This window comes from Spermophilus citellus (genome assembly GCF_964194105.1).
Source record: "Spermophilus citellus genome assembly, chromosome: 8".
NCBI classification, from domain to species: Eukaryota; Metazoa; Chordata; class Mammalia; order Rodentia; family Sciuridae; genus Spermophilus; species Spermophilus citellus.
The window spans coordinates 526,960-552,665 of NC_138189.1; the positions used below are offsets into that span (position 1 = coordinate 526,960).

The 25,706-nt window shown below is 61.9% G+C and overlaps 1 protein-coding gene and 1 long non-coding RNA gene across 3 annotated transcripts; one reads left to right on the plus strand and one right to left on the minus strand.

Moving 5' to 3' along the window:
* Positions 1-1,924: 1,924 nt before the first annotated feature.
* Positions 1,925-18,767, minus strand: LOC308654302. Of its 2 annotated transcripts, none has more exons than XR_014023210.1 (3): positions 11,867-18,767; positions 10,013-10,067; positions 1,925-7,601 (listed from the first exon to the last, which is right to left on the minus strand). It is a non-coding gene; the product is annotated as an uncharacterized lncRNA (long non-coding RNA). The 2 variants fall into 2 exon arrangements; XR_014023211.1 differs by having other exon boundaries at positions 8,426-10,067.
* FGFRL1 (fibroblast growth factor receptor like 1) lies at positions 10,672-23,395 on the plus strand. Its single transcript, XM_081303499.1, has 7 exons — positions 10,672-11,027; positions 11,357-11,575; positions 19,548-19,820; positions 20,898-20,978; positions 21,068-21,352; positions 21,430-21,783; positions 21,929-23,395. The coding sequence occupies exons 2-7, from the start codon at positions 11,494-11,496 to the stop codon at positions 22,351-22,353; spliced, it is 1,500 nt and encodes a 499-aa protein (XP_081159625.1). The 5' UTR covers positions 10,672-11,027; positions 11,357-11,493; the 3' UTR covers positions 22,354-23,395.
* The last annotated feature ends 2,311 nt before the right edge of the window (positions 23,396-25,706 follow it).

Sequence of the window (25,706 nt, forward strand, 5' to 3'; positions counted from 1 at the left end):
GCCAGGTGGAGCTGCTGGTGAGGGCTACCAGGTGGAGATGCCTGTCCTGCCCACCAGGGGTCCCTGGTGTCCCCCTGGGGAGGCAGCCCCCACTCCTGCTCCCCGCATTCCTCCTCATTCTGCAGAATGGGGCACTGAGGCTACTCCAAGGAGGAGCATCTGCAGGGCACCATGGTGGAGGGTGGGACAGGGCATCCCTGCCCATGCCAGACTGTGGTCAGCAGCAGAAAAGACTGCTGTCTCCACCTCCCCAGGTCCTCTGGGCCCAGGAAGAAACGAGTGAGGACACTCACTTTGCAGAGATGCAGGTGGGGGCAGCTGCCGAGCAGAGGAGCACCAGCAGGTCCAGACAGAAGGCTGCAAAGAAAGGCCACCGTCCAGGAGCAGCGAGCTCCACCGAGGGACGTGGCCCCAGCCCCTCTCCAGTGCCCACTATGGCTGCCTTTGGCTAAGAGAGCTGTCTTCAGTGGAGGATAGAGGCGCGGGAGCCAGCATGTCTTCTGGGGTTGTCCTGCAGCTAAGTGCAGAGCTCGCGTCCAGGCTGATGGAGGGCTCAGCAGTGCTCCTTCCCCAGCCAGGTCCCATGGCCAGCCATGCCTGGGGCCGCTGGGTCCCCACCTTCCAGCCTTCTGGACATGTCGCCTTTGGCCCTTGCTTTTGGGGCTCAGGCTTCAAGCCATGCCAAGAGCCAGGGGTGTCCATGCTGTCCCTGTTACCATGGCCACTGCAGAAGCCTAGTATCTGACACTATGTTTGTGAGGGTCACAGCGGAGTGGATGCCCTGGGACAAATGTGGGCATTTCTGAGGGCACAGGCCCTTGCCCGTCCTGGCAGCCCACGCACTGTCTCCCCAGGCCTGCCAGTCCCCAGCCTCCTTCCTCTCTGGGTCTGGCCAACAGTCAGCCTTTTGGATGCTGCTGTTGGAGAGCCAAACTTGGGTGGGGTGTGCCCTTTCCCAGGGCCAGGCCCAGTGGGCTAGGACACAGCCTCTGTCCCCTTCTGGTGGCCTGCTGGACACAGCACTATAAGCCACTTCTGCATGTGTGCCTTCCCTCCCGCAGCAGTGGGAGGGCATGTGAAGCCCAGGCTTCTTGTGGGAGAGGCTCCACCTGCTCACGTGTGGCACATCACAGTGCACATGCGTGCCCTCGGCTTGCTCTGCCCTTTGGGCCAAGTGGAGACTGGTGTTGGGGCTTCACCAGGGCTCAGTGGTGAATCCAGAGCTGCTTTCCAGGGGGACTTCATGGGACAGGAGGAAGTAGCCTGCACTAGGAAGTAGGGTCTGGATTGCTGGCAGTTCTTAGTCTGCTGGCTGTGTTGGCCTGAGGGCCACCTGTCCAGCAGTGTCGTAGGCTAGGCCTGTGGAGCCTTTTCCTGCCAGCATTACCTGTTGTCCAGGAGGTGGTGGGGGTGGGATGTGAAACTAGGTATACAGGGGCACCCAGAACCAAGCTCCCCAGGCCTTGCCTCTGAGAGGTGGAGCGAGGCACAGAGACATCTAAGTGGGCTATCCTGGACTCCCCTGAGCTCCCACCCTGTGGGATGCACACGTTCCTGAGGCAGGGAGGGTGTGTGCAGTCTCCTGCTCCAGGTCCAGCCAGCATCGCCCTGACCCGGTTGGATGCACTGTGACAGGAGAGTCACAGAGGCAAGGACAGAGGAGCATCTGCCTGTGACAGCTGCAGGCCAGGGCCAGGTCCTTAGGCGCTGCAATTCTCCAGTTTTCAACCACCGCCCGGCCAGTTGGGGCCCACTGGAGGCCCCACTCTGCCTCCTGAACGAGCGCAGGCCCGGCCAGAGTGTCCACAAGCCCACAGCCTCCACATAGGGCTGCTGCAGATGCCCTGCCCCACTCTGAGCCCTGAGTCACATGGTCTCTGGGAGGGGACTGGAGTGGTTCAGAGCCCTGTCTTCCAGGCAGTCACTACTACACTGTGGCTTAAGCCAGAGACTACTTCCAGGTCCTCCTCGGGGACCCGCCCCTCCACCCGGCTCAGGTATAGGGATCTGCTCAGGTGGGAGGCCTTGGAGCCATGGGGGCATCAGGGTCCCAGCATTACCGGCTGCCATCAGTCATTCTAGGGACCTCTCATGTCTCTCGTGGTCTCCAAGCCACAGGCCCCTGAAGGCATCTCACTCTGGAAGTGCTGGTGTCCTGTTCAAGTCAGGAGGACTCGGCCCTCTGTCAGGCTCTGGTGCTGCTGGTCCTGGGCCATGACAGTGGCCCTGAAGTGCAGGACTCTGGCCTCCTGCCCCTTGTTGTTCCAGGTGCTCAGATCAGCCCAGGCCGGAGGCCCGCACTGCTCAGGTGGCGAGGCGGTGGCCCTCCACCTGCACAGCCACAAGGCTCCTGAGAGCCCCAAGGCCTGGCACCTACTCCCTTTCTGTAACCCTCTCTCCTGGCCTTACTGGGGGCAGAGGAGGGATGGCACCCTCCTCAGGTGGCTGCCTGGGGACAGACAAGCTCTCTCCTGGGGCTGCCCCCCCTTTCCCTGAAGGTGAGCAGGTCCAGCCTTAAGCTGGGTGCCCACCTGGCAGCACAGGTGGCCCTGGAGCCCCAGTCTTCAGCTGCCCCTTCGCACTCCACTTCTTCTTTCTTGGGGAGTCCTCCTGTTGCCAGGGCAACCGTCCCTCTACCTGCACTTCCTCCAGCATCACTGATAACTGAGACTGGTCCCCTGCAGGGTGGCCCTGGCCTCACACCCAGAGCCACCTGGCCTGAGAGCCCCCTTCATAAGTACTGGGTTGCTCGTGATTCCAGGCCCAGCTAGGCGGAGAGGGCCAGGGAGGAGCTAAGCTGGCCAGGAGCAGCCTGGGCATGGGTGTGCCCACCTCCCTGCATGGCTCACCAGGACTGGCTGGGACTGTGGGTGGGGTCTCACTCTGGCATGGCAGTTCTGCAGGGCTGCCCTAGAGGGAACACCCTCCCAGGGCTGCGGAGGCCTGGGTGCAGCCCAAGGTCTGCATATCGTCCTTTTCCTGGGCCCTCAGCCAGGGCCACCAGGACAAGGCCTGTGCTGCCCTCTCAGGGTGACCCCAGGCAGCCCAGCCCCAGGTTGGAGCTTCCCTGCACCTTCTGTTGGGGCGTCCCACCTGGTGGACACCTGTAGGATATTCCCAGAGACCCCACAGGGCCCAGGTGGGCAGTGCACACCCCCCTGCAGCAGCCCAGGTGGGGAAGGCAACAGCAGGAGTTGTGGGCAGCACTGGACCTGTGCCTGGGGGCCTCTTGCTGCCCATTCCTTTGTGGCACCTAGTATGTAGCCTGGAGGATTCCCTATCCTAAAGCTGAATACCAAGGCCCCAGGAGCAGGGCCTATGGGGTCACAGAGGCTGTGGGTGGGCCTTGACTACCTGGGCTGCTGAGTGGGGGGGTGTGTTCCCCAGACAACAGAAACACTCTAGGCAGCACCTTTGCCAATGGCCCTGGTGGGAATAGGCCTGAGCAGGCCAGGAGTCTCCAGGTGGGAGACCTGAAAGATGTACCACCCGTCAGCCCCCAAGCCAGTGTCCTCTCTGGTCTCAGGCAGAGATTCAGCTCAGGCCAGGGTACATGTCTTCTGGGGCTCGGGGCTGAGCCCACAGCTGGTAGGGTCTGTTCAACCTGCTGTCCTGTCCAGTAGCCTAGAACACACCCTGACCAGTCGTGAGGCAGGTCTGGTGTCACATACACAGCCCTGTGGGTAAGACTGACCAGAGAGTCCGTCCTGGGCAGCCAGGCTGCCAACACAGAGCAGCAGAGACTCATGGCTTCAGAGACGGGCATCAACCACCCCCAGCTGCGGAGGCTGGACATCCGGCTGAGGAAGCAATCCTGGGCCCTTCAAGGCCCACCCTGCGGCCTGTGGATGGTGCCCCGTCCCTCTTCATGTCTCTTCCTCTTCTCATCCCATGGGGGCTAGGGCTCAGCACAGAAGCTGGGGACACAGACTCTCAGCCACAATGGGGCTCTGGGACAGGGCTCTGAAGCTCTAGGCCTCTGACGGGGGCTGCTTGGCGCACTGGCTCGGGGCACAGAGGCACCCATGAGTCCCAGCCTTGATCCAGATGACTTTCCCATCACCCCAAAGTTGTCTTAGGCCATTCCATCCTCCTGCCTCACCCTTTCACCCCTCCCCATTTCCACAACCTCCGGCCCCTTTCTGTCACCAGAGATCAATGCACCTTTAGTGTCTGGGTGCAGCGGCCACACTGTGGTTCCCTCTCCTCAGGAGGCTGAGGCAGGAGGAGCATTAGAACCCAGGAGTTAGCAGCCTTCTCCTGTGAATTGGCTGCCATGCAGCCACACGGTCCTCGCTGTGGTCTGAGTTCCGCAGACCCACCCCCTAGTCGGCGAGAGTGCCATGGGTGGGAGCAACGTGTCTGCCTTCTCCTGCTGACACCTTGGGTTGGCTCCGGCTAGGGCACGACATGGGCAGTGGCCCTGGACGTGGGTGCCCGTCGTGTGGCCCTGCACCTTGGATTCTGGGTGGTGAATGCCGGGTGGAAGGGTTGGGTCACTCCACTGAACATGCAGACTCCTGTGCTCCCCAGCTACGCCTGGGAGTCGCTTGCTGCTGTTCCTGAGGGGTGCCGTGTGAGGGTCTAGCGCCCTGACGTGCGAGAGCTCGAGTTCTCTTGGCGTCCTGTAGATCCCATGGCGTTCTCTGCACAGCTGGCCTTGGCATTTACAAATCAGGGTCATTGCCTGCCCCTCTCCACATGGGTCATGTTTTCCCTTGCCCTCACTGCACTGGCCAGGAACAGACACCATGGTTGCGATGTCAGTGGGAAGGGCCAGTATCTACTCTCCCATGTGATGTTGGATGGATTTTTAATTTTCTCTCCGGTAGAGACCTTTTTCCAGGTTGAGGAAGTGTTGTGTCTTTTTATTCCTCTACTGTAACACTGAGATTCCTGTTCCAACCTTCCTGTCCGTCGATGTGGCCAGCTGTGCTAGTGGGTTTTCATAATTAAGCCAATGCTACAGCCCTGGACACCCCCCCCCCCCGATCACTATGCAGTGTTCCTCTTCATATTGTTGCATTTGACTAATTGCAATAAAACATTTTATGCACTGGTTCATGACAGATGTCATTTTGTGGTCATTGGGTTTGGCGTCTGCACTGCTGCCCAGGAGCGAGCAGTGGTCCTGCTCTTCCTTTGCAGAGCTGCTGTTGACTCCTTGAGTGTTTGCTGGGCTCTCAGTAGACTTGGCTGGGCTTCCTGCTTTCTTCAAGCAAAAGTTCAGATTATTTAATAGATAGGCGGCTGTTCCGGCTCTGGTCTTCCTGTCTTCCAGGATGGGTGTCGTTTCTTCTAGTTGCCACATCTGTTGGCTCTGGTATGCACATCTGTATCACTCTGTGTGTTCAGACTCTGGGAATGCTGCCTCTTGGGTCCAGGTTTGATTCCATGGCATTCTCTGCAGTTGGCCTTGGCATTCACAAATCAGGGTCATTGCCTGCCCCTCTCTGGAAATACTCTCTGCTCTGGCTGCTCTTGATTGTAAGAGATCTGTCAGTTTTATCATCTTTCCAAAGAGTCCGTTTTGCTGTCACTGATTTCTCCAAAGCTTCTCTGCTCTCTGCTGTGTTGACCTTGACCACAACTTCACAGGCTCCCAGCTCCTGCTCAGTGGGGGTGCCATTTGCTCCCATGGTCCTCTTGTCTTGGGATGGAGCTAAGCCGCTGGTTTGGAGCCTGTTGTTTTCACACTCCACACTGAGTGCTGTGAGCATCCACTCACTACATGGAGCCCGGCCCTCAGTTTTTGGTATGTTATCCTTTCCTTCCACTTTGGTTTGATTTGGTTTTTCAGCAAGGGACCCGGGCCTCAGGTGTGCTGGGCCAGCACTCTGCCATGAGCCACACCCGGCCCTTCTGTGCTGATTTCTAACAGAATTTCACTGGGGCCACAGAACATGCTTGGAATGACTCAAATCATTTTAAATATACTGAGGCTGTGCCCAGAAAATGGTGGTGGGTTCTGTGGACACCAGTAGGTCAAGGAGCTGAGCTGTTGCTTGTTTCTTCTATGTCCCCATCCTGTCCACCTGCTGATCAGGTACTGCAAGGGTACTGTCCAGTTCTCTGCTCAGTCCTACCAGTTTCTTTCTGTGGTGTTTGCCTACTGTTTGGTGCATGCACATTTAGGGTGTGGAAGTCCTTTGACATTTCAGCATTCTATCCCCATGGAACAGTCCTGCTGTCTCTGGAAATGCTCTCTGCTCTGGCTGCCCTCGACTTCTTCTGCCTGGTGTTAACATGGTATATCTTTCCACCCACTTTCATCTTACCTATTTTGTATTGTAGTGTGTTTTTTCTAGGCAGCATCTGTCTGTGTCTTGCTTTTGTACCCAATCTGACAACCTCCACCTTTTAATTTGAATGTTTAGAATATTCACGTTTACCCTGAATGTATGTGCGCCTAACAGTTTCCTCATCTTGCTGTCTTTTATCCTGATTACTCATTGGTTCTTTTTCCCTCTTTTCCTGCCTTCTTTTGGATTAATGTTTTAATTACTTGGTTTCCTTTCTTGCCCCATTAGCTGAAATTCTTTGTTATTTTAATGCTTTAGGATATAAAACAGCTTTTGTTTTTGAGATGGGGTCTCACTGTGTGGCTGGCCTCAATTCCTGGATAACCCACCCTCCTGCCTCAGCCTGCCGAGCAGCTTGACCACAGGCCTGCACCCCCACGCCTGGCCTCCTGCAGCATGCCCATGTGCCGTGGTCGACGGTCGTGGTGTTCCTGGCCTCACAGGCACTTCTTCTCTATCTCTTCCAGCCTCTTTCTGCTTTTAGTCTATGTTGGAGGTTTTCATGTACCCGTGTTTCTTTTGCGTTAAACATCTGTCTCTACAGAGACTCAATCAGGCCATGCTCTCCAGGACTGGTGCAGTCTCCGTTTCTAGGCCTCCTCAAGTCGTGCAGATTCAGGTGCCATCTGGCATTACCTTCTTCTCCTGAAGGACGTCTTTAGCCTTCCTTGCTGCAGATCTGCTGGGGATGGATTCTTTCAGCTTCAGATGTCTGAAAAAGTCCTGGCTTCACCTTTGTTTTTAAAAGGCATCTTTGCTGGCCAGGCACGTGGCGTGGCAGGTTTCTTTTCTGGGTGCTGAAGACGCAGGTGTCTCCTTGCCTGGGTTATTTGCAGGAGCATCTTTTGCCAGTCTGCACAAAAGGCACCTCTCCTCAGAGCTGCTTTGGCGCTCTCCGCTGGGCTGGTTCTCCGCATCCTGATACTGATGTTACTTGACTTCTTCTGCACTCAGGTCTGGTCAGCCTTTCTTGGTTGTCGGTTTGTTTTTCAATCATCACCTTTGGGAAAATTCTGGCCATTTTTTTTAAGGATTTCTCCTTTCCCCACCTCTCTGCCTTCTCCTGTGGGGACCTGGTTCTGCCTGTGCTGGGAGTTCCGCAGCTTGCGATGCCCGCTCTCCCCAGCTGTTCTGCCTCACTGGACGGGCTCTGTCGCAGGCAGGTGTGGCGAGCCTGGCTTTCACAGCCTGCCATCAGTCCCATCTGTCTTATTTATCAGAGGCACTTCGTTTCCACTTGTGGAAATTCACTTTGAAGCTTCACACTCTTGTCTGTCTCTGCGTCCCCTCGTGTCTCTCCTGCAGCATTACAAACAGAAAGCAGTCTCAGGATGCATGTGATGTGCTCACCTGGTCTAACCTCTGCCTGTCAACTCTGGTCAATTTGGCTTGAGCTCCCCCTTAATATGGGTTGATTTCCTGCTTATCTCCACGTCTGATTGTCTTTACGGGGCACTTAGCATGTGCTGGATATTTTCTGGATTCCTGGATCCTGTGTGTGTTTCTGGGGTTGGACTGAGTTACATGCAACTGTGTGACCCTTCCCAGCTTGTGTTCGAGCCTCCTTTGGAGGCACAAACTCTGTGGTCCAGGGTGATTCTCCCTGCTGTGAGGCAAGACCTTCTCCCTACTCTGAGTCTGGAGTCCCCAGGTGCCCTCTGGCACCACAGCCCTCCCTCCTCCTGAAGGGCTTCTCTCCCAGCCTAGGTGTTTCTTCCTGTTCCTGCTGTCCTCAGGAGCCTCCCTCCCCTGAGTGGCCCTGGGGGTTGGCCTTTTGCTCTCCACCTGCCACCCATCTGGGCTCTGCTGGTTGAGCAGGGTAGGGGCAGGCAGTCTTGATTTCCCTTCTCTCCTGGGCCACTGTCCTTTGCTGCCAAAGACCCATGTCTGGAGCAGCTTTCACATTTTTTTCCAGAGGACAGTGGTATGATCTGATCCCTGATGCTTCTCATTCTCTCCAAGCTCTTTGGCCCTCTTGGCTTTTCTCACCAGCCCCTACACCTGCTAAGAGGCCACCCCCTCAGGGGCTTGGCCCTCCATTTGCCTGGCGCAGAGCCAGGGCCCAGCACGTCCCTGTAGAATGAGGGTCACATGAGGGGCGAATTAAGATTTATGGGGCTTACCTGCGCAGACAGGTGGGAGCCAGAAACTCACGCAAGCCACTCAGTAATGCAATGGGGTCGGATGGCGACCCGGCGCCAGGCCAGGGAGTAGGTTTCACTTTTAAAGGGGCAGGGTTTGCACAGGCCACTCAGGTTCCCTGTTCCGGGCCCAGTAACGACACGTCGCGGGAGGTGGCAGCGCGCGCAGCTCCTGGCTCCGGCGCCCAGGGCTCAGGAGCCCTCGGCTGGGTCGGACCCTGCGCGGGCTGCCGACTCAGACGTGGCGGGGCGGGGCCGCCGAATCCCCGGGAGCCGCCGCGCCCCGCGTCTCCGCCAGAGGGCAGCGGGTCCCCGCGCCGCCAGAGCCAGCGCCGGCAGGGCGGGGCGGAAGGGGAGGGGAAGGGAGGGGCAGGGTTGGGGGAAGCCGGGCGGCGGGGAGCCGGAGACAGTCGGGGTGGGAGGGCTGGTACTGGGGAAAGGTTGGGTAGGGGCCGGAGGTGGCGGCGGGACGCAGGCGGAGGGGCTGGAGGAGCAGGGGGCGGGTGAGGGGTAAGGGTCAGGGGATGGGACTGGGAGGAACGGCGCGGAGGTGGGGTAGTGGGCGGGAGAAGCGGGCCGTGAGCAACGCCAGGGGGACAGAAGACTGGGCGCAGGCGCACTTGTTCCCACACATTCTGTGGTTGCTGCACCTGTCCGTGATCCCTCCCCACTGCTCACCTCTCCCGCCCCTGGGCCACCTCCTCCTTCTGACCTCCCCGCACTTCACAGCCAACTTTAGGAACACCTGGCCTCAGCAGCTGCACACCTGTTGGAGCTCTTCACGCTTTGTGTCTCCTCACAAACCTGCCTGTGAAGTCTAGCCCTACCCCATGCTAGCCCAGACCTCTCCACTCACCTGCCCATTTCGTCCTGGAACACCTGTCTGTGAGACCTAGCCTCAGCCCAACAGTCCTCAGGTGCCCCAGAGGCAGGGTCTGTGGACTGCTTCTGAGATAGGGCCCTTGGGTGCCAGTCTGGCTTCCTACATGCCTGGGAGGACTACCCCATGGGCACCTAGACCTTAACCCAGGGTGCCATAGGCTTGCCTCCACCCACCTACCACTTGCCAAACTGGTCCAGAGGTAGGATTCTGGGCTGAGTTCAATGGCCTGCAGGGCCTTCCCCAGCTCAGTCTTCCCTGGAAGGCTTCCTGGAAGAGGGGACCTCTGAGCCCAGAGAGGTGAGGCTGTTCTCATCTGGGTTCTCAGGGAAGAGCAGCAGGCAGAGGTCCCTGGAGCATGGAGAAGGCCCTTGGCAGAGGGTGATTTGGTCAGAGTGGAGGAACAGGAGACATTGTGTGGGTAGGCCCCAGGCTTCCAGGCCCTCAGAGAGGTGATGGGCTTGTGTTGAGGAAGCCAGGAAACACTTTGTAAAGTCTTGATTGTGACAAGGTAATGGGAGGAGACACCATAGGGAGTTAGCCTGAGAGGCCAGAGAGAATTTAAGGGATGGGTAAGGGAGTCCCTGTTGGAGGGAGGTGGGGAGGCTGTGGAGCCAGTGAGTGCCTGTGCTGAGTACGTGCAGCTGAGTGGCTTGAGTTTGCACCGTGTCAAGTCATGGGTAACTTACCTGTCCTCTCTGAGGCTGTTTCTTCATGGGTACCAGGGGACACCAAGACACCTGCCTGGTGGAGAGGACAAAAGAGTGTCTCTCACCTCTTCCTCCCATTTATCATTGTTCTTGTCCTTGTGATCACTATCTTTAGTTGGTGAATGGCAGGGAAGCCTCCAGGGGGCTGTGGGACCCTACCTGCCCCGGTAAGGGCACTAGGTAAAGCCAGGCATCTGGGGGAGGACCTCTTTGACCTGCATCACTGGAGACTTGTCAGCCCTGTCCCATCCAAGCGTAGTTTGAGGACACCTCGCCTCCCAACACTCCAGACCCGGGAGCTCCGTGTGGCTGTCCAGGTCGCCTCCTCCCGGGCTGAGGATCGCCGGGACTGGAGATGGAGCGGCAAGGGCCAGCTCCCCGACAGAGGGAACTCGGACCCGGGCGCGGGTCGGTGCGGTGTGGGGTGGGCGCCGCAGCCCTGGGCAGCTCTGGTGGCGCTCAAGGCCGCGCGGGGGAGCTGGGGGCGCGATAGGCTCAGCGGGGCGCTCCCCAGGGCGCTCCCTGGGGAGCCTCCCGCCCGCACCGCGAGGGTTAAGCCTGTAGCCCAGCGAGCGCGCTAGCGGATTGGAGCAAAGTTACGGGGTGTGGGGGGGTGCTGGGCGGGGCGGAGCGCGTGGATTGGCTGGAAGTTGTGCGGGGCGGGGCGCGCGGCGGGCTCGGCGCTCGCTCCGGGAGAGTTGACAAAGCCCCGCAGGGAAGGACGCCTCGCGGCGCGGCGCCCCGGGCCCCTCGCCCCGCCGCCCCACGTCCTAGCCCGCTGCCTGCCGACCCGGACGGCACACCCCGCGCCCCAGCCCGGCCCCGGCCCGAGTCACCCGCGCCCAGGTAGCGCCTCCCCGCCCCAGGCCGGGCCCGGGGGCGCGGGGGGCGGGATGCGGCGCCCGGGGCGGCGATGACCGTGGCGCGCTGTCCGCGGGCCCGGCCCTGACCCGCTGCCCGCCGCGCGCTCGCCCTACCGCCAAGCCACGCCGAGGTGAGCCCTGCCGCGCCCCGGGGACCCCGGGTGGGCGTGCTGGGAGGGGCGGGGTGCGGGCAGGGACTGGCGGTGGTGATCTGGGTGCGGGGCGGGGGCCGGGCCGCGGCCCTGCCCTGAGCCCCGCCCCCCCCGCACCCCATGTGGGCCCCCCAGCGCAAATTTGTCCGCTAATGGCGCAGGCGATTATCTGCGGGGCCCTCGGTGTTGTGTGTCCCGCGGGCAGGGCCCAGTTACAAGCGCCAGGAATCCAGACGGTGTTTGGAGAGGGGGCGGTGGGGGCGGCCGGTAATTAGTGTAAACCCTTTGTCTGCCTTTGATACGCACAGCTTCTCGCTGCCGAACTTCCTCCGCCTGGAGCTCGGGCTCGGAGGGGGGCCAGACCCCGACCCACGGCTGTACAGGGTCTCGAGGCCCTGGGCCCTGCGCCGGTGACCGCGCCCCCACCCTAGTGGAGACCTGCGAGATGTTGCCGAGCCCCACGCTGCCGCTGCTGCTGCTGCCGCCGCTGCTACTTGGGGCCCTCCCGCCGGCGGCCGCAGCTCGAGGTGAGTCCTGGCGCCCAGCCCGCGCCCTGGTCTCTGCAGCGCTGCCCCTTTCCCGCCAGCCCTGAACCCTGCCACAGTGCCCGCCTGGCACGCGCTGCTCCGCCCTGCCTGCCCCACCTTACCAGGCCCCCTCACCCTCCTGGTAACCTCAGCTTACCCCTGGGGTTCCCTAGGCTCACCCTGGTGGTACCCCTAGCTCACCTGAAGGGTCCAAGTCTCACTTGGCTTGCTGGCCAGGTGGGCTCTTACGACCGCCGGTCCCCCCCCCCCCCCCCGCATTTCCACACATACCTGCAGTAGAGGGCAGCTAGTCACCATGTGGATTCTTGGGGAGTGGGCTGTTTGTGGCCACATCCCACACAATTGGGTCTGAGAAATCTGTAGAGATCCTCACAGTTGTCAGGCCATCTTATGGGAGACATTGGTGACATTTTTGCCATCTGGGACTCTTCCTGACCTAGCCTCCCAGTCAGCCCAGCGCCCTGCCTTGGGCCTGGTGGCCCCCAGCAAGCAGTACAAGATGGGAGCAGTGAGGAGGTTGAGGGAGGCTGCAGAACAGCAGGGTGGACCCTGAGGCAGACACCTGTGGACCACAGATTTCAGGGTCACACACTGCCCATGTAGCTCAGGCCCACAGTGGCCTGGGCATAGCCTCATCCATCTGATGTCCAAGTGGGCAGTCTCACCCAGGACCTGCCCCTGCAAGGGGCATCTGTGGCTGATGGTTGTTGTATGTCTGCAGACTCCTGCCCGCCATATTCAGGATCAGGAGGGCAGTGTTGGCCTCCCCCATGGTTAGGTGGGACTGTAGCCAGGCCAGCCTTTTGGGTGTGTTGACCACTCAGGATCGTCCTTTGCTCTGTCCACCAGTCCTCTGAGGCCTTGCACCCCTCCCCCGCCACCCAGTGAGCGCACGGAGCCCAACCTGGCCTTATATGGCCACATTCGGGCGCGGGCGTTGACCCAGGTGGGCCTTATGCCACCGTACAACCCCCCCGCCCTCCGCCTGCTGGGGACTGGCTGGCTGGAGGGTGGGGGCTGCCCAGGAGGGGCAGGGCTGGGCACTGCCCAGGGCACCACGGGTACTCGGGCCATGCCGGGTGAGCCCCACCAGGGCCAGTGGCCCAGGCTTGGATTCCTCTTTTATCTGCTTGGACTCCCCTATCTTTGCACCTGCCTGTTCTCTGACCACTCAGCCAGAGAGGCTCTGGAGGCCTCTGTCCTGCCATGGTTACTGGCCAGACTTTGAGGCTGACTGGTGGATGGTGGTGGGTAGACAGGGCTTGCCCCTTTGCTGAGGGACTCTGAGGGGCCACCCTTGCTACCCTTGTCCCCCTTGGCCACGGCCTTGGGGCTGCCCCTCACATCTGGCCCTGGCAGCCTAGGGAGCCAGGAGGGGCTGCTTTCCAAGGCAAGGGCCTCTGTGGTTTGGGGTGGAGGTGGGGAGGACTGTGTTTCCTGAGTGGTGCTCACTTTCCCTTCAGGCCCAGCCTGGACTGCAGGGGTGAAGTCCTCTGTGTGTTCCACTCCTCAGGAGCAGGTCCAGCATGGACCTTCAGTGGAACCGTGGTGGACGTGGTGTGAGGCCGTTTTGAAAGCTGTTTCCCTGGGGTGGCACAGTTTCTGGACTGGGTACATCTCCAGATCCAGATTCTGCTTTAAAAGTTCCCCTTTGCCCCGAGTTTCACAATCTTGTTGGGTTTGTCTTAGACTGCTTTTTCATATTTGAAAAAAGATAGGATTTGGCTTTTTCCCTTCCATTTTATTTCTCGCAGTGGGGACTCCAAGGTTTGGAGTGAAACACCTTCCACAGACAGCTGTGAAAGAAGTCCAGTTGGGCCTTCTGAGAAGTGCTGCTTTGCCTTTGCAAGGATACCCTGGGGGATAGACACTGAGTAGCTGGTCCCTGGGGTCACTCCCTGCCCTGTGGATCTAGCTGCCATGCTCCGGGCAAGCTGGTCCTAACCCATGTCAGAGTTAGGAACTCAAGTGGCCATGGTGCTGTGGCCACCCATGCTGCAGGGCTGGTGTGTTATGGACAATGGACATTGAGGCAGATGGGTGATGGCCAGTGTGGTGTGCAGTGCTGACCTCTGCCTCTGGCCTGGCTGCAGGAAGCCTCCTCCTGTCCAGGCAGCGGCTGACCAGTGTGTAGCTGGGTCTGAACCGGGCGTGTGGGAGCAGGGCCCAGGCACTGTGGGGTGGGGTGCGGGCCATCCTCTCCATTCACATCTGGGCCCCACTCCTGTGAAGGAAAATGAATCACTGTCCCCTTCAGGGGAGGGGGGTCGGGAACAAAGTCGCCTTTGGCTGGCTTCTTTGTCCTTTGTGCGGGAGTCAGTGGGCCTCCGGGATCTCAGAGCTGCCTTTCAGCCTGCCTGCCCTGTGCGTGGCCCTGACTGGGGAAATGTTGGTTTTTCCCCAGCTGAGGCCTCCAGCCCCGGGCTGCCTGCCCCCAGCTCAGGCTTTGCTGACGGTGCTGGGGGCAGTGGGCCGTGGCCCCAAGAGCTTGCCCACGCTGCTGACCACCTGCCTGCCATACAGCACGGCCTGGTGCCTAGCCCATGCTGGTAGGTTCTGCCCCATTCTGGGCTTTGTTTGGTGACGCCCCCCCCCCTCCAGTGGGTGGAGGAAAAGGTGTGCCCAGGCCACTAAACCTAGACCTGGAGGATGCCCTCCCCTGCCTGCCACCCACTATTCCTAGCACTGGTCACTGCATACTCTTGGCCAGGCCTCACAGTGCCCAGCCTGGCTACCCTTGGTGGAGGAGAGTAGGGGCTGCTTTGGGGTGGGTGCTGCCGCCCCAGGCATCCACAGCCCAGGATGGCTGAGTGGGGGGCAGAGCAGGATATGGGAGTGGAAAGGGGTTCATGGGGTGGGGCCAGGCAGGCCTAGGAGAGGTGTGTCCCTCAAGAACAGGAGGCAGCCTCAGCCAGACTGGTGTCTGCCAGCCTGGGGGCTGTGTAGAGGGCTTCCCATTTGGCAGGGAGCAGGACCCTTCTTCTTCCCGCCTGGAGAGTTTATTCCTTGAGAGATTTATGTGAGCTGGCCAGGGGCTATGGAGACATTGACAGGGCCCTAGGCAGTGGGTGGGAAGGGAGCCCTGTTCTGCCCTCGTCTGTGTGCAGGGCTAGCAAGCAGGGGAGGCCCAGGCTCAGGGCATGGTGACAACCTAAGGGGCCCCTCAGGGAACTTGGGCTCCTTGTCCAGTGTCCCTCTGCTCCCTGCAGCCTATCCACCTGGCTCCCAGGTGACTGTGGGGCTCCAGCCCTTTTCCACACACTGGCGGCAGGCAGCACTGTGTGCTCAGGACCCTACGCCCTTCAGGGACCCAGGGAATCCCTGCCTGGATGGCTTGCTTGCCTGGCACCCTCACATCCTCAGCCTGTCCTTGAAGAGTTGGTCACGTGAGCAGGACCTGGGCTGGTGGTAACTAATATGCCCAGACTGCCCCAGGGATTCCCTGGTCCCATCTGGGAGCTGAGAGCCCCCGTAGGGGACTGCACATCAGCTCAACATCTGACCTCTGTCCGAGAAGTCTGTGCTCAGGAAATAGCCTTGTTGACACATCTGAGGTTTGAGGCTGCTGGGGCTAAGGGTCAGGGCTGTGCAGGAGGTGAGGCCCCTCTGGGTGGCTGTGATAGGAGGCCTGAATTTTAGGATGTGGCCTGACTGGTTGATGTTTGTGGCATGGGGGGAAAGGGGTGGGTGGCTCTTTGTCTGGTGGGCCTGCTGAGGTCTGGGCCTGGGCCTGGGACTGCCTGGCTCTTTGGGACATTCCCTGGGTAGGTACTGTGGCACTACGCTGTGGGCAGGGTGTGTGCATCCCCTCCAGGGAGTGGCCCATCTGGTGACATGGGTACCTACTCTGTGTGTGGATCAGTGTGTCAAGGAAAAGTCTCTGGGAGCCCAGAGCCCACAGATGTGCCAGCCGAAGGCTCCCGGGAGGACACAGACCTGGAGGCTAGGCACTATCTTCAGGGTGCCCCCACATGCCTACTGTCTTGCCTGGTAGCCACTGCTGGGCAGCAGAAAGGGCCAACCACTTTGCCAGCTTGCTGGGCACAGCCTCCCTTTGCCATGCCCAGAATGACCTGGTTTCTGGGGCAACCACCTGTCCTGCGGGTCCTACCAGTTCAGCAGCAGATCCTGTGGGTCCAGCCCCCAGGGTGTCCTGGGCTCCTGACGACTGGCTCTGGGCTGTGCACATGTGTCTGGTGTGTGTGTGTGTGTGTGTGTGTGTGTGTGTGTGTGTGACCCATGTGTATCTGGGCCATTCAGGGATGGGTAGAACCTGGCCCCAGACACCTGATGGGCAGCTGGGCCTGTGATAGTCACCTTTGCCTTCTCTCCTGGGGGACGGCCCTGCTCTTGTTTGTCCAGGCAGTGGCTTCCTAGTGTGGGTGCTGGCCCTGGGGACCTTGTATGTAGGACTTCTCACCTCACTCCTGAGCTGGAGCCCCAGGTATGGGTGATGAGGGAGCCAGGGCAGTGCCTCGAGGTGCCAGCTGCAGAGGCTCACACCTGGCAGTCTGATCCCATGGGGCAGATGCCTTGGAAGCCCTCCTGGGCTGGCTTGTGCTGTGGCCCCTTCTAGAGGCTGGGTACAGGGTGGGCCTGCCTCTCCTCAGCTTCCTGAGTCCCCTACCAGGCCACTTTCTTCTCTAGGAGGGGCCCACAGGTTTCTGGCTGGTTGACCCCACCCCGCAGCTAGGCCCACTGCCTGACCAGAGAATTTTTTCTAGCCTGGAAATTCCTGGAGTTGTGCAGGGCTTCTTGGGTACCAAGCTGGGCTTGAGCCGGGTCTCATAGGCTCACACCTCCATGGTGTCTGAGGCCCCTATGCCCACACCTAGAGCAGCCTCTCTGGGAGGGAAGCTCCAGGTTCTCAGGTGAGGTCCTGGGGTGGGGGACTGCTCTATGGTCCGGAACCCATTCCTCTCCTGGGGCTGGAGGGGGGCCTGTTCCCCTGGCTACCCCCCCAGGCCTGGTCAGGTGTCTTGACTCTGATGCTATGGCCACGTCTGCCCTCCAAGGGAGGCTCCCACATGGACCCAGCAGGCTTTCTGCCTGGAAGCTCCCTTGTCGACTTGTCGATTGGGAATCCCAGCTGACCTGGCCGGGCTGGGCTCAGCTCTGCAGAGGTGGGGGCGAGGCTGACCTGGCTCTGGAGGCCAGGCCCCACCTGAGCGGAGCCTCCAGGTTCTGAGTGTGGCTGGGCAGCTCCAGCAAGTGGGGTCAGGCGCCAGCCCTCCCCCGGGTCTGGCCTTTGTCCCCGCAGACATGGTGGTGTGCGTGCCTACCCTGCTCACCCTTGCTGGGCCTAGGTGTGGGCCTCACAGGTGGGTTTTATCCTGGGCAGACCCTCCTGTCTCCCGTGCTGGAGCAGGGCCTGACACTCCAATGTCCAGTCCCCACTGTCCTCATCGGAGAAGCACCGGGTCCTGTTTCTACCCCAGCACAAGCCTCTGCCTCCTGCCTGTGCTGGGCCTTCCTGGGGCCTTCGCCAGGAGGCTGGGCAGGCTAGGTGCTCCTGCGCTTAAGCAGGGCCTGGGGCTGGGCTTGGCGTGGCTTTTGGACCCCAGCCCCTGCCCCAGGGCTGTCTCCCAACCAAGCTGACCTGAGGCAGAACGTGAGGTGGTCAGTTCCGTTGCTGGCTGGGGTCCTCAGGTCTTGCCTCAGTTTCCTTGTGGGCTGAGTGGGTCCACCAGCCAGTCCAGGTGGAACAATGAGGCTTGTGTCTCCTGAGCTAAATATAGAGCCGAGGCAGCCATGCTACCGGCACATGATTCCCAGGAATCTGGGGGGCCAGGCTTCCTGCCAGGCGGGCCTCGCCTGCAGGGTAAGGTGGGTAGGGTCAGGGCCAGGGGGGTTGCTGTTTGCTTTAGGATAAGGCTGGCTCCTCTGGCCAGGCTGCCGCCAGCCTATCCCCCAGGATTGTGTGCAGACTGGCCCTAGGGGCCATGCTTCCGGCCATCTGGTGGTCACTTGGCTCTGCCCCTCTTCTCAGCAGTGACTGTAGGCAGGGGTCTGTCCGTTCATCCTCTGGGCTCCTTCCCATCCATGCATCCTTCCCCAGGCTTTTCTTCCTTCTGACAGGTGAGGAGGGCCTGGGGCTGGGTGGACCCTCCTGATACTGGCTGTGCAGCAGCCTGGCCTTGGGCAGCTCCCGGGGTGCCCAGGCTCTTTCTAGCAGTCATATGCATGTGCACATGTGTGTGTGCTGCCTTGTGTGTGGTGTCTGTCCAGGAGACCCTGGGCACTGGGCCAGCTGGGGTGGCCAGGGCAGGGTCTTGGCCCCTCCTTCATTGTCCTGTAGCCCGGGAGCCCTGTGAATGGTGGAATTTCAGATAGTGACAGGTGGTGGGCAGGGTCTTCCTGGGAATGGGGCTGGGACCCTGCGAGGGCTGGGGCGGGGCCTCAGAAGGCCCCTGTGTCTGTGGGCCTGGCGGCCCCTCCCACTGGGAGCTGTGGGCTCTGGGGCCCTGAGACAACTGCATGGACTGTGCTGCCAGGGGTGGTCTGTGGGGTGAGGTGAGTGGGCAGGCAGCTGGCAGCCCCTTCCCACCTCTGCCATCTCTCCCTTTGCAGGGGAACCAGGGAGGCTGGTGAGGAGGGGTGCCGTGGGAGGGGCCCATGTCAAGGGGTGGGCCAGAAGAGTCCCAGGAAGGCAGGAAGGGGCTGGGCTGGGCCATTTTGTGGGCAGGAGAGCTTCCTCCAGGGACCCCGCCCCGCCTCCTCAGGGCTGCTGTGTGGCCTGGGAACCCCTCCCCTGGGCTTCCACACTGTGGAGAGGAGGAGAGCTCCATCTGGGGAGGCCCGTGGGGCCTGGGCCACGCCCCAGGCTGTAGCAGTCAGCTGGTCATGAAACGCACTGGCCCTTGGTCCTTGCTGCCACAGCCACCTCCTCCTGGTGCCTCTGGGCACAGCCCAACCTGGGTGCCAGAGATGCGCCTGGCCAGGGGTAGCCACAGCATGGGTGGACACCCTCATCCTGAGCGGCTGTGTCTTCTGTTCAGGGGTGCAGAGGGGGAGATGACTGGAAGAGTGACATACACAGAGGTCCCCGGCCTCTGTGGTCCTGGTTCTGGGCTCCCTTCCCAGAGGTGCTTGTGTAGCCCCATGTTTCTGATGCCCACAGGTCCTGCATTCTGGACCTTCATCCCTAGCCAGTGGTCACCTGTTCCCGCAGTTTAACCCAGAGGCACCTGGGTGGGACTGGGTGGGTGGGGAGGAGGCTGAGCTGGGGTGGGTGTGTGGGAGTCTTTCTGCCAGCAAGGGGCACCAGGCCCAGGAGGTGGCTTCTCTCACGGGCGGTGGCCTGTGGAGCCTGGTCCTCTGCCTCGGGCCCCTCCTGCAATGCCACATCAGGGGCGGCTCACTGGGCCTCCTGATGCTGCCATGAACTCAGAGGGGGCAGCAGAAGGAACTCTGGGCATGCAGCCTGCCTGTGGCACCCTTGCTGCTGTTGGCACACAGAGCAGTGACCGCTTTGGGCACCCTGGGCTCTCTAGTGAGTGACAACTCCAGCTGACCCCTGTGCCCTCCAGGTGTGGAGGCTGTGAGGTTGTTGCCCTGGCCCAGGCCTGGCTGGCCCCAGGGTGGAGGTGCCCAGCCTGCAGCCTCCACCTGCTGTCCCGTCCCCAGGACTCCATCCTCTTGGCCTGGGGACCTTGGCTCCTGGCCCTGTGACCAGGAGCTGTCCCTGTTCTCTGGGTGTGTACATTGTTGAGCACGCTCTGCCCACCCCTTCAGGGACCCTTCCTCCTGGGCGCTGGAAGCTGCCCCAGCCAGGAGCTGGGTGGACAACCCATGGGCTCTGGTGGACGTCGGCTACTGTGGTCCAGGAGGCCTATGCTTGGGGCCTCCTGGCCTCACTGGAACTCCTGAGTGGAATCAGGTGGGGGCCAGGCAGGGAGTGCCCTTGTCCCCTCACATGCCCCTCCCTGACCAAGCCCTCTGGTCCCCACAGGCCCTCCAAGAATGGCAGACAAGGTAGTCCCACGGCAGGTGGCCCGGCTGGGCCGCACTGTGCGACTGCAGTGCCCAGTAGAGGGGGACCCACCACCTCTGACAATGTGGACCAAGGATGGCCGCACGATCCACAGTGGCTGGAGCCGCTTCCGGGTACTGCCCCAGGGACTGAAGGTGAAGGAGGTGGAGGCGGAGGACGCAGGCGTGTACGTGTGCAAGGCCACCAATGGCTTCGGCAGCCTCAGCGTCAACTACACCCTCATCGTGATGGGTCAGTTAGCATGGGCCAGAGGTCGTGGCTGGCCAGAGCTGGTCGGGCTGGGGGTGTGCAGGAGGGCATGGTAGAGCTGGGGAGTCACGCCTGGGGGCCACACCTGGGCAGGTGAGCCAGCATGGCCCTGAGCAGCAGATCCCTGTGTTGCCCTGGCCTGCTCGCTCAGCCTGCGCTCCGCCCACCGGGACATGACAGGACCCAGGAGGACCTGAGCTGCCACCAGCTGAGCCTGCCTCAGGCAGCCTGGACCTTCTTCTGATCCCCAGGCCCAGCCTCAGCCCCTCCTCTGGCATCAGGGGTAGGATGGGAGGCCCCAGGCGGTGGTCCTCCCCAGTGAAGGGCCACCAACGGGCCCTGGGCTTGGCAGGGTGTGCCTTGGCGTGGTCAGGGCTTTGAGGATCGGGTTTCGGAGTTCAGAGGGGCCGCTGGGAAGCAAAGGGCCTTTCTGTTCTCTTCTGCCCCTGGGGCCTGGGCACTGGGGAAGGGACAGGTGTCCCAGAGACACGCCCCCCCCTTTGGCCCCCGGTGTGGGGCCCAGGCGGGCCTGTTTCAGTGACCATCCCGGGTGGCAGCCTGGCAGCCTGGCCTCGGGTCCCAGGCTCAGTGAGGCGGCTGCTGCTGCAGGCGGGTGGAGGGACATTCCTCAGCCCGCCCTGTCCCCGGCACTCCCCAGGCCGCCTCTGGTGGTGGAGTGGGAATGCCACGCAGCACCCCCACTGTCCTCAGAGAGGGGACGGTGACCAGGCGGAATGTCAGCCACGTCTCCTCACCAAGCCCTCGGCCCCTTGATGTGGGCTAGGGTTACCGCAGCTGCTGGCTGGGCCCACCCCTCCTCTCCCTGGTCCTGCAGACCCCTGGAGCCTGGGGGGAGGCCCTGCAGACACACCCATGCCTGTCGGGGTCACCTGCATGCAGCAGTGGGCTGGCGGGGGCCCTTGCCCAGCTGTCCCTGGATTCTGATGTGGGTGTGCCCAGGCCTCCGCCTGGGTTCCAGGGCATCCCAGCTGGGGCGTGTCAGGCCTGGTGGGGCTCTGGCGTCCCCTCACCTGCCCCTGTGGGCCCCTCTCTCTGCAGATGATGTCGGCCCAGGGAAGGAGAGCCTGGGGCCCAGCAGCTCCTCAGGGGGCCAGGAGGACCCCACCAGCCAGCAGTGGGGTGAGTATGGGCAGGGTGGTGCCATCTGCCTGGGGCAGGGTGATGCCCTTCCTGGTACCACCCCTGACCTCAGGCGCCCTGCCCCGCAGCGCGACCCCGATTCACGCAGCCCTCCAAGATGCGACGGCGGGTGATTGCCCGGCCTGTGGGCAGCTCTGTGCGGCTCAAGTGTGTGGCCAGTGGGCATCCTCGGCCTGACATCATGTGGATGAAAGATGACCAGGCTCTGATGCGGCCGGAGGCCAGTGAGCACAGGAAGAAGAAGTGGACCCTGAGTTTGAAGAACCTGCGTCCTGAGGACAGCGGCAAGTACACGTGCCGCGTGTCCAACAGGGCAGGCGCCATCAATGCCACCTACAAGGTGGATGTGATCCGTGAGTGTGGCCGGGCAGGGTGGTGGGTGGGGCCCAGCAAGCCAAGGAGCCACGCCAACTGCCCGTCCTTGCCACAGAGCGTACTCGCTCCAAGCCTGTGCTCACGGGCACACACCCGGTGAACACGACAGTGGACTTCGGGGGCACCACCTCCTTCCAGTGCAAGGTGCGCAGCGACGTGCGGCCCGTGATCCAGTGGCTGAAGCGTGTGGAGTACGGGGCCGAGGGCCGCCACAACTCCACCATCGACGTGGGCGGCCAGAAGTTCCTGGTGCTGCCCACGGGCGACGTGTGGTCCCGGCCGGACGGCTCCTACCTCAACAAGCTGCTCATCTCACGGGCCCGCCAGGAGGACGCGGGCATGTACATCTGCCTGGGTGCCAACACCATGGGCTACAGCTTCCGCAGCGCCTTCCTCACTGTGCTCCCAGGTGCGCAGCCCCCCGCGCGGCCCCCTGGGGTGGGTGCTCCCTCCCTCGTCCCCGGCACAGGCTGCCCTGCCACCTGGGAAGTCCTGGGGAGCTGTCCACACAGCCGCCTTCCCCTCTCCAGCCTTTCCCTCGGTCTCTCTTGCAGACCCCAAGCCACCGGGGCCACCTGTGGCCCCCTCGTCCTCGGCCATCAGCCTGCCGTGGCCTGTGGTCATCGGCATCCCAGCGGGCGCTGTCTTCATCCTGGGCACTGTGCTGCTGTGGCTCTGCCAGGCCAAGAAGAAACCCTGTGCCCCCGTGCCTGCGCCTCTGGCACCTGGGCACCGTGCCCCCGGGGTAGCTCGGGACCGCAGTGGTGGTGACAAGGACCTGCCTGCCCCGGCCGCTGGGCTGTGTGCAGAACACGGGCCCCCGGTTGCCCCCCAGCACCTGCTGGGCCCAGGCCCGGCAGTTGGCCCCAAGCTGTACTCCAGGCTGTACACGGACGTGCACACACACACGCACACACATTCACACACACACTCCCACGTGGAGGGCAAGGTCCACCAGCACGTTCACTACCAGTGCTAGGCAGCAGCCACCTCAAGGCTGTGTCCCCGGGTGGGCAGGGAGGCCGGAGGGAGGCAGGTCAGGACTGAGGGAGAGAGGCAGCACCCTTGGTGCCCTGCGCAAGGCACACGTTGGCCACGCACATGGACATGCTGGCAAGTGGACACACACAGGCCATGGACACGTGTGGACCAAGGGGCACACACACCAGGGGACACATTTACCAGGGGACACATACACCAGGAGACACGTGCAGATCAGGGATACACGCATCAGGGGACACACACACAGGACACATGTACAGACCAGGGGACATACACACCATGGGACACATCCTCATCAGGAGACACACACACCAGGGGACACACATCAGGGGACACACCAGGGGAAACAGGTTTACCAGGGAACACTTCCACCAGGGGACATGTGTGCAGACAGTGGACACACACACACACACCCTGGGACATACATGCAGACCAGGGGACACATCCTCACCAGGGGAGACATACACACCAGGGGACACATCCTCACCAGGGGAGACACACACCAGGGGACACAGGCTTACCAGGGGACACATACCATGGAACACATACACGCCAGGGGACACACACACACACAGACGAGTCCTGGCAGACCGGGGTGTTGTGACCGTGGTGACATGTGGCCGTGGCTAGTAGATGAAGGACTCTCCCTGCCCTGTGAGGAGGGCTTCACGGTCTCCAGCGTCACTCTCCCACGCTTCCACCTGTGTCCCTGCCTCTACCACCTGTGTGCCCAGGCATCCACCAGCACCCTGGCCTGGTGGGTGGAGTAGCTGGGGGAGGCTGGGGCTGGGGGGGACGTGCCGTGCTCCCCCACTGCCAGAGGGAAGGGGCCTTGATATTTATGTTTAGATGAAGGAGGTCTGGGCTGCAGGACCCTGGCCTGGCCTGCTGCCATGCTGGTGTCCAAACCCACAAGCCCTGCCCGGGCAGCCCGGGCCTCTGTGAGTTCATGTAGAGTCTGAGCTGAAGCCCCGTATATTTAATTTATTTTGTTAAAGCCGTGTGCATCCCGTTCCTCAGTGCTGTTTCTGCCTGGGCTGGCCGCGCGTCTCCTCCGGGGTAGGTGTGGGCAGGCCTTCCTGGGGCTCACCAGGCTGGCCCAGCAGCAGTGTGGGACCTGGGGCTCAGGCTGGTGCCCGCTCCGCCCCGGGCCAGACCCTACCTCTGACTCAGAGGTGCTCTCTCTGCTGCCCTTCCCTGGGGCTTCTCCATGGCCAGGCCCAGGTCACTGAGTGCCCCCCACTTCTGTGGTAGTGGTGACAGTCCCTTTTTCTGCTGGGAAAGCAGGCTCCAGTCCACTGGACCACCCTGGAGGTAGGCACCTGCCTGCCCTGGTCCAGAGCCCCTTGTGAAGAGACCCTGCCCCCGTCCTAGGGGCAGTCTGGCCATGTGGCCATCAGGAGGGCTGTGTTCTGGTGTGCAGGGGCTGCCTGGCCAGAGTGGTCAGGCTTCCCCTGTAGCCATTACCGTGCCCTCGAGGGGAATGAGGCTGACTGGAATGTGTGAGGTCTCTGGGGGGCTGGTGGGTGCTGGTGTGCCCTCACGTGGACGCCATGCACCTTAGGACAGAGTCCCTGCTCCTCTGCCCTCCCCCCCCGCCCCCGGCCATACTCACTGCTGTCCTGAGCACACAGGCCAGCCCTGGGAGAAGCCACAGGGGTGTCCTGACTCCATGGTGATAGGAGCCGTGTGTGCCTGGCTGGCAGATGCTGGAGAGGCCTGGCCATGGCGATGAGGGCACAGGTTGGTTCCAGGCGGCTCGCAGCTGGTGACAAGCAGATGTTGTCCAGATAAGACAAGCATCGCCCGCTGCCTGGTCGGGTTTCAGTCTGGAGAGGGGGATGGTGTAAGGGAAGACCCCGGGGGTGGGGGGCCGTGCAGAGCTGCATGTGGGAAGCAGTGAGCTTCTGGGAGTAGACAGAGGGGAGGCACCCGAGAGCCCAGCCCCAGGCCTGTGACAGAGCTGGGCCAGGCCCTCACTGGAAGGAGATAGCCCTGGTGAGCAGGGCAGACCGGCCCAGGGCCTGTGTTCTCACCAGTCCTGGCTGGGCCCTTTGGGGTCCTGGGGAGAGATCGCAGGTGGTGGGCTGGCCTCAGCTCCTGGTCAGTTTGTGCCAGGTGCTATGCGGGGCAGGGAGATCCCAAGGGGGAGGCCCCTCCTTGCCCTCACGGGACCCTTGGTCCTTCCAGCCCCCTGAGTAGCTGCCCTGGGGCTAAGACCCTTCTGTGATCGGCCTCTTCTGGCTGCCTGAAGGGGTAAGCCCCCCTTGGCTGCTGCCTCTGCCATGAGCCTAGAGACCCTGGCTGGACCCTGCTGCCACCCCACAAGGACACCTTGGCTGCTGCCCCAGCCCCCTGGCAGAGGTGCACACCAGCACTTCACCTGTGCCCCTTGCCCTAGCACCCCAGGTCCTTTAGGACACTTATGGCTGCCTGCGAGTACAAGACGCAGTTGGGACATGGTGGGCACAGGCTGAGCCTGTGTGCCTTGGGCACGGCAGGAGGCAGGGACCATGACCTTTCTGAGGGGGACAGTACTGGAGCCCAGCTCCCCTGGCTGGGACCCTGGGGCTTGGCTGCCCATGTGCTGCCACACCTGCCCTGAGCACCTGTCTCACCAGACATCCCGTCCCTCTGGGGGCTCCCAGGCTTGGGGGGAATGAACGCACTGCAGGCTGGGTGGTCCTGGGGCGTGGGGTGGGGGCTGTGGTCAGGACACTTCAAGGCCCAGGGCTGAGGGACGAGGGACCCTGGGAGGGGACAGGGAGCCCAGAGCAGAGGTCCCCTGAACCCCTCCACTGGATGAGGCCCCAGTGCCCTTGGCCACCATGAAGGTCAGTGCCTGGGACTATGAGACAGGGCAGGGTGCGTGTCTATGCCACAGTGCTCCCTTCCCTGAGGGTCCAAGCTGGGGTCAGAAGAGGGGATGCAGCTGTGTCCTCCGGGTGACCCCCACACCAGGCCAGGCGGGGTCCAGGGGCACCTGAGGGACTTCAGGAGGCAGCTGTCCTGGCAGGCACGGGGGGTGGCCAGTGTGTGTGCAGGGTGTGGAGCCAGGCCTGGTTTTCCCTCCAGCAGTGTCCCGGCCAGCGATAAGCTGGTTGCCTGTGAAGGCCGGCAAACTTGAAAGGACGGCTGGGTCTGACACCCTCGGGTGTGACCGCTCCCCCTCCCAGCCCTCCTGGCTTCAAAGGGGTGTTGAAGGCCAGTCTGCAGCTGTCCCCAAGGGAGGGGCCCGAGGTGACTCCTGGGCACAGGGTGCTGTGTGAGGCGGAAATGAGGGGGCACGTGTCAGTTCCACCCCTGGACCTGTGGAAGTGCCCAGCAAGG

Coding starts and splice junctions, on each gene's coding strand:
- FGFRL1 (XM_081303499.1), top strand. CDS start 11,494: ATGTTGCCGAGCCCCACGCTGCCGCTGCTGCTGCTGCCGCCGCTGCTA. Junction 19,821..20,897: donor CTACACCCTCATCGTGATGG/GTCAGTTAGCAT, acceptor CTCTCTCTGCAG/ATGATGTCGGCCCAGGGAAG. Junction 21,353..21,429: donor CTACAAGGTGGATGTGATCC/GTGAGTGTGGCC, acceptor TCCTTGCCACAG/AGCGTACTCGCTCCAAGCCT.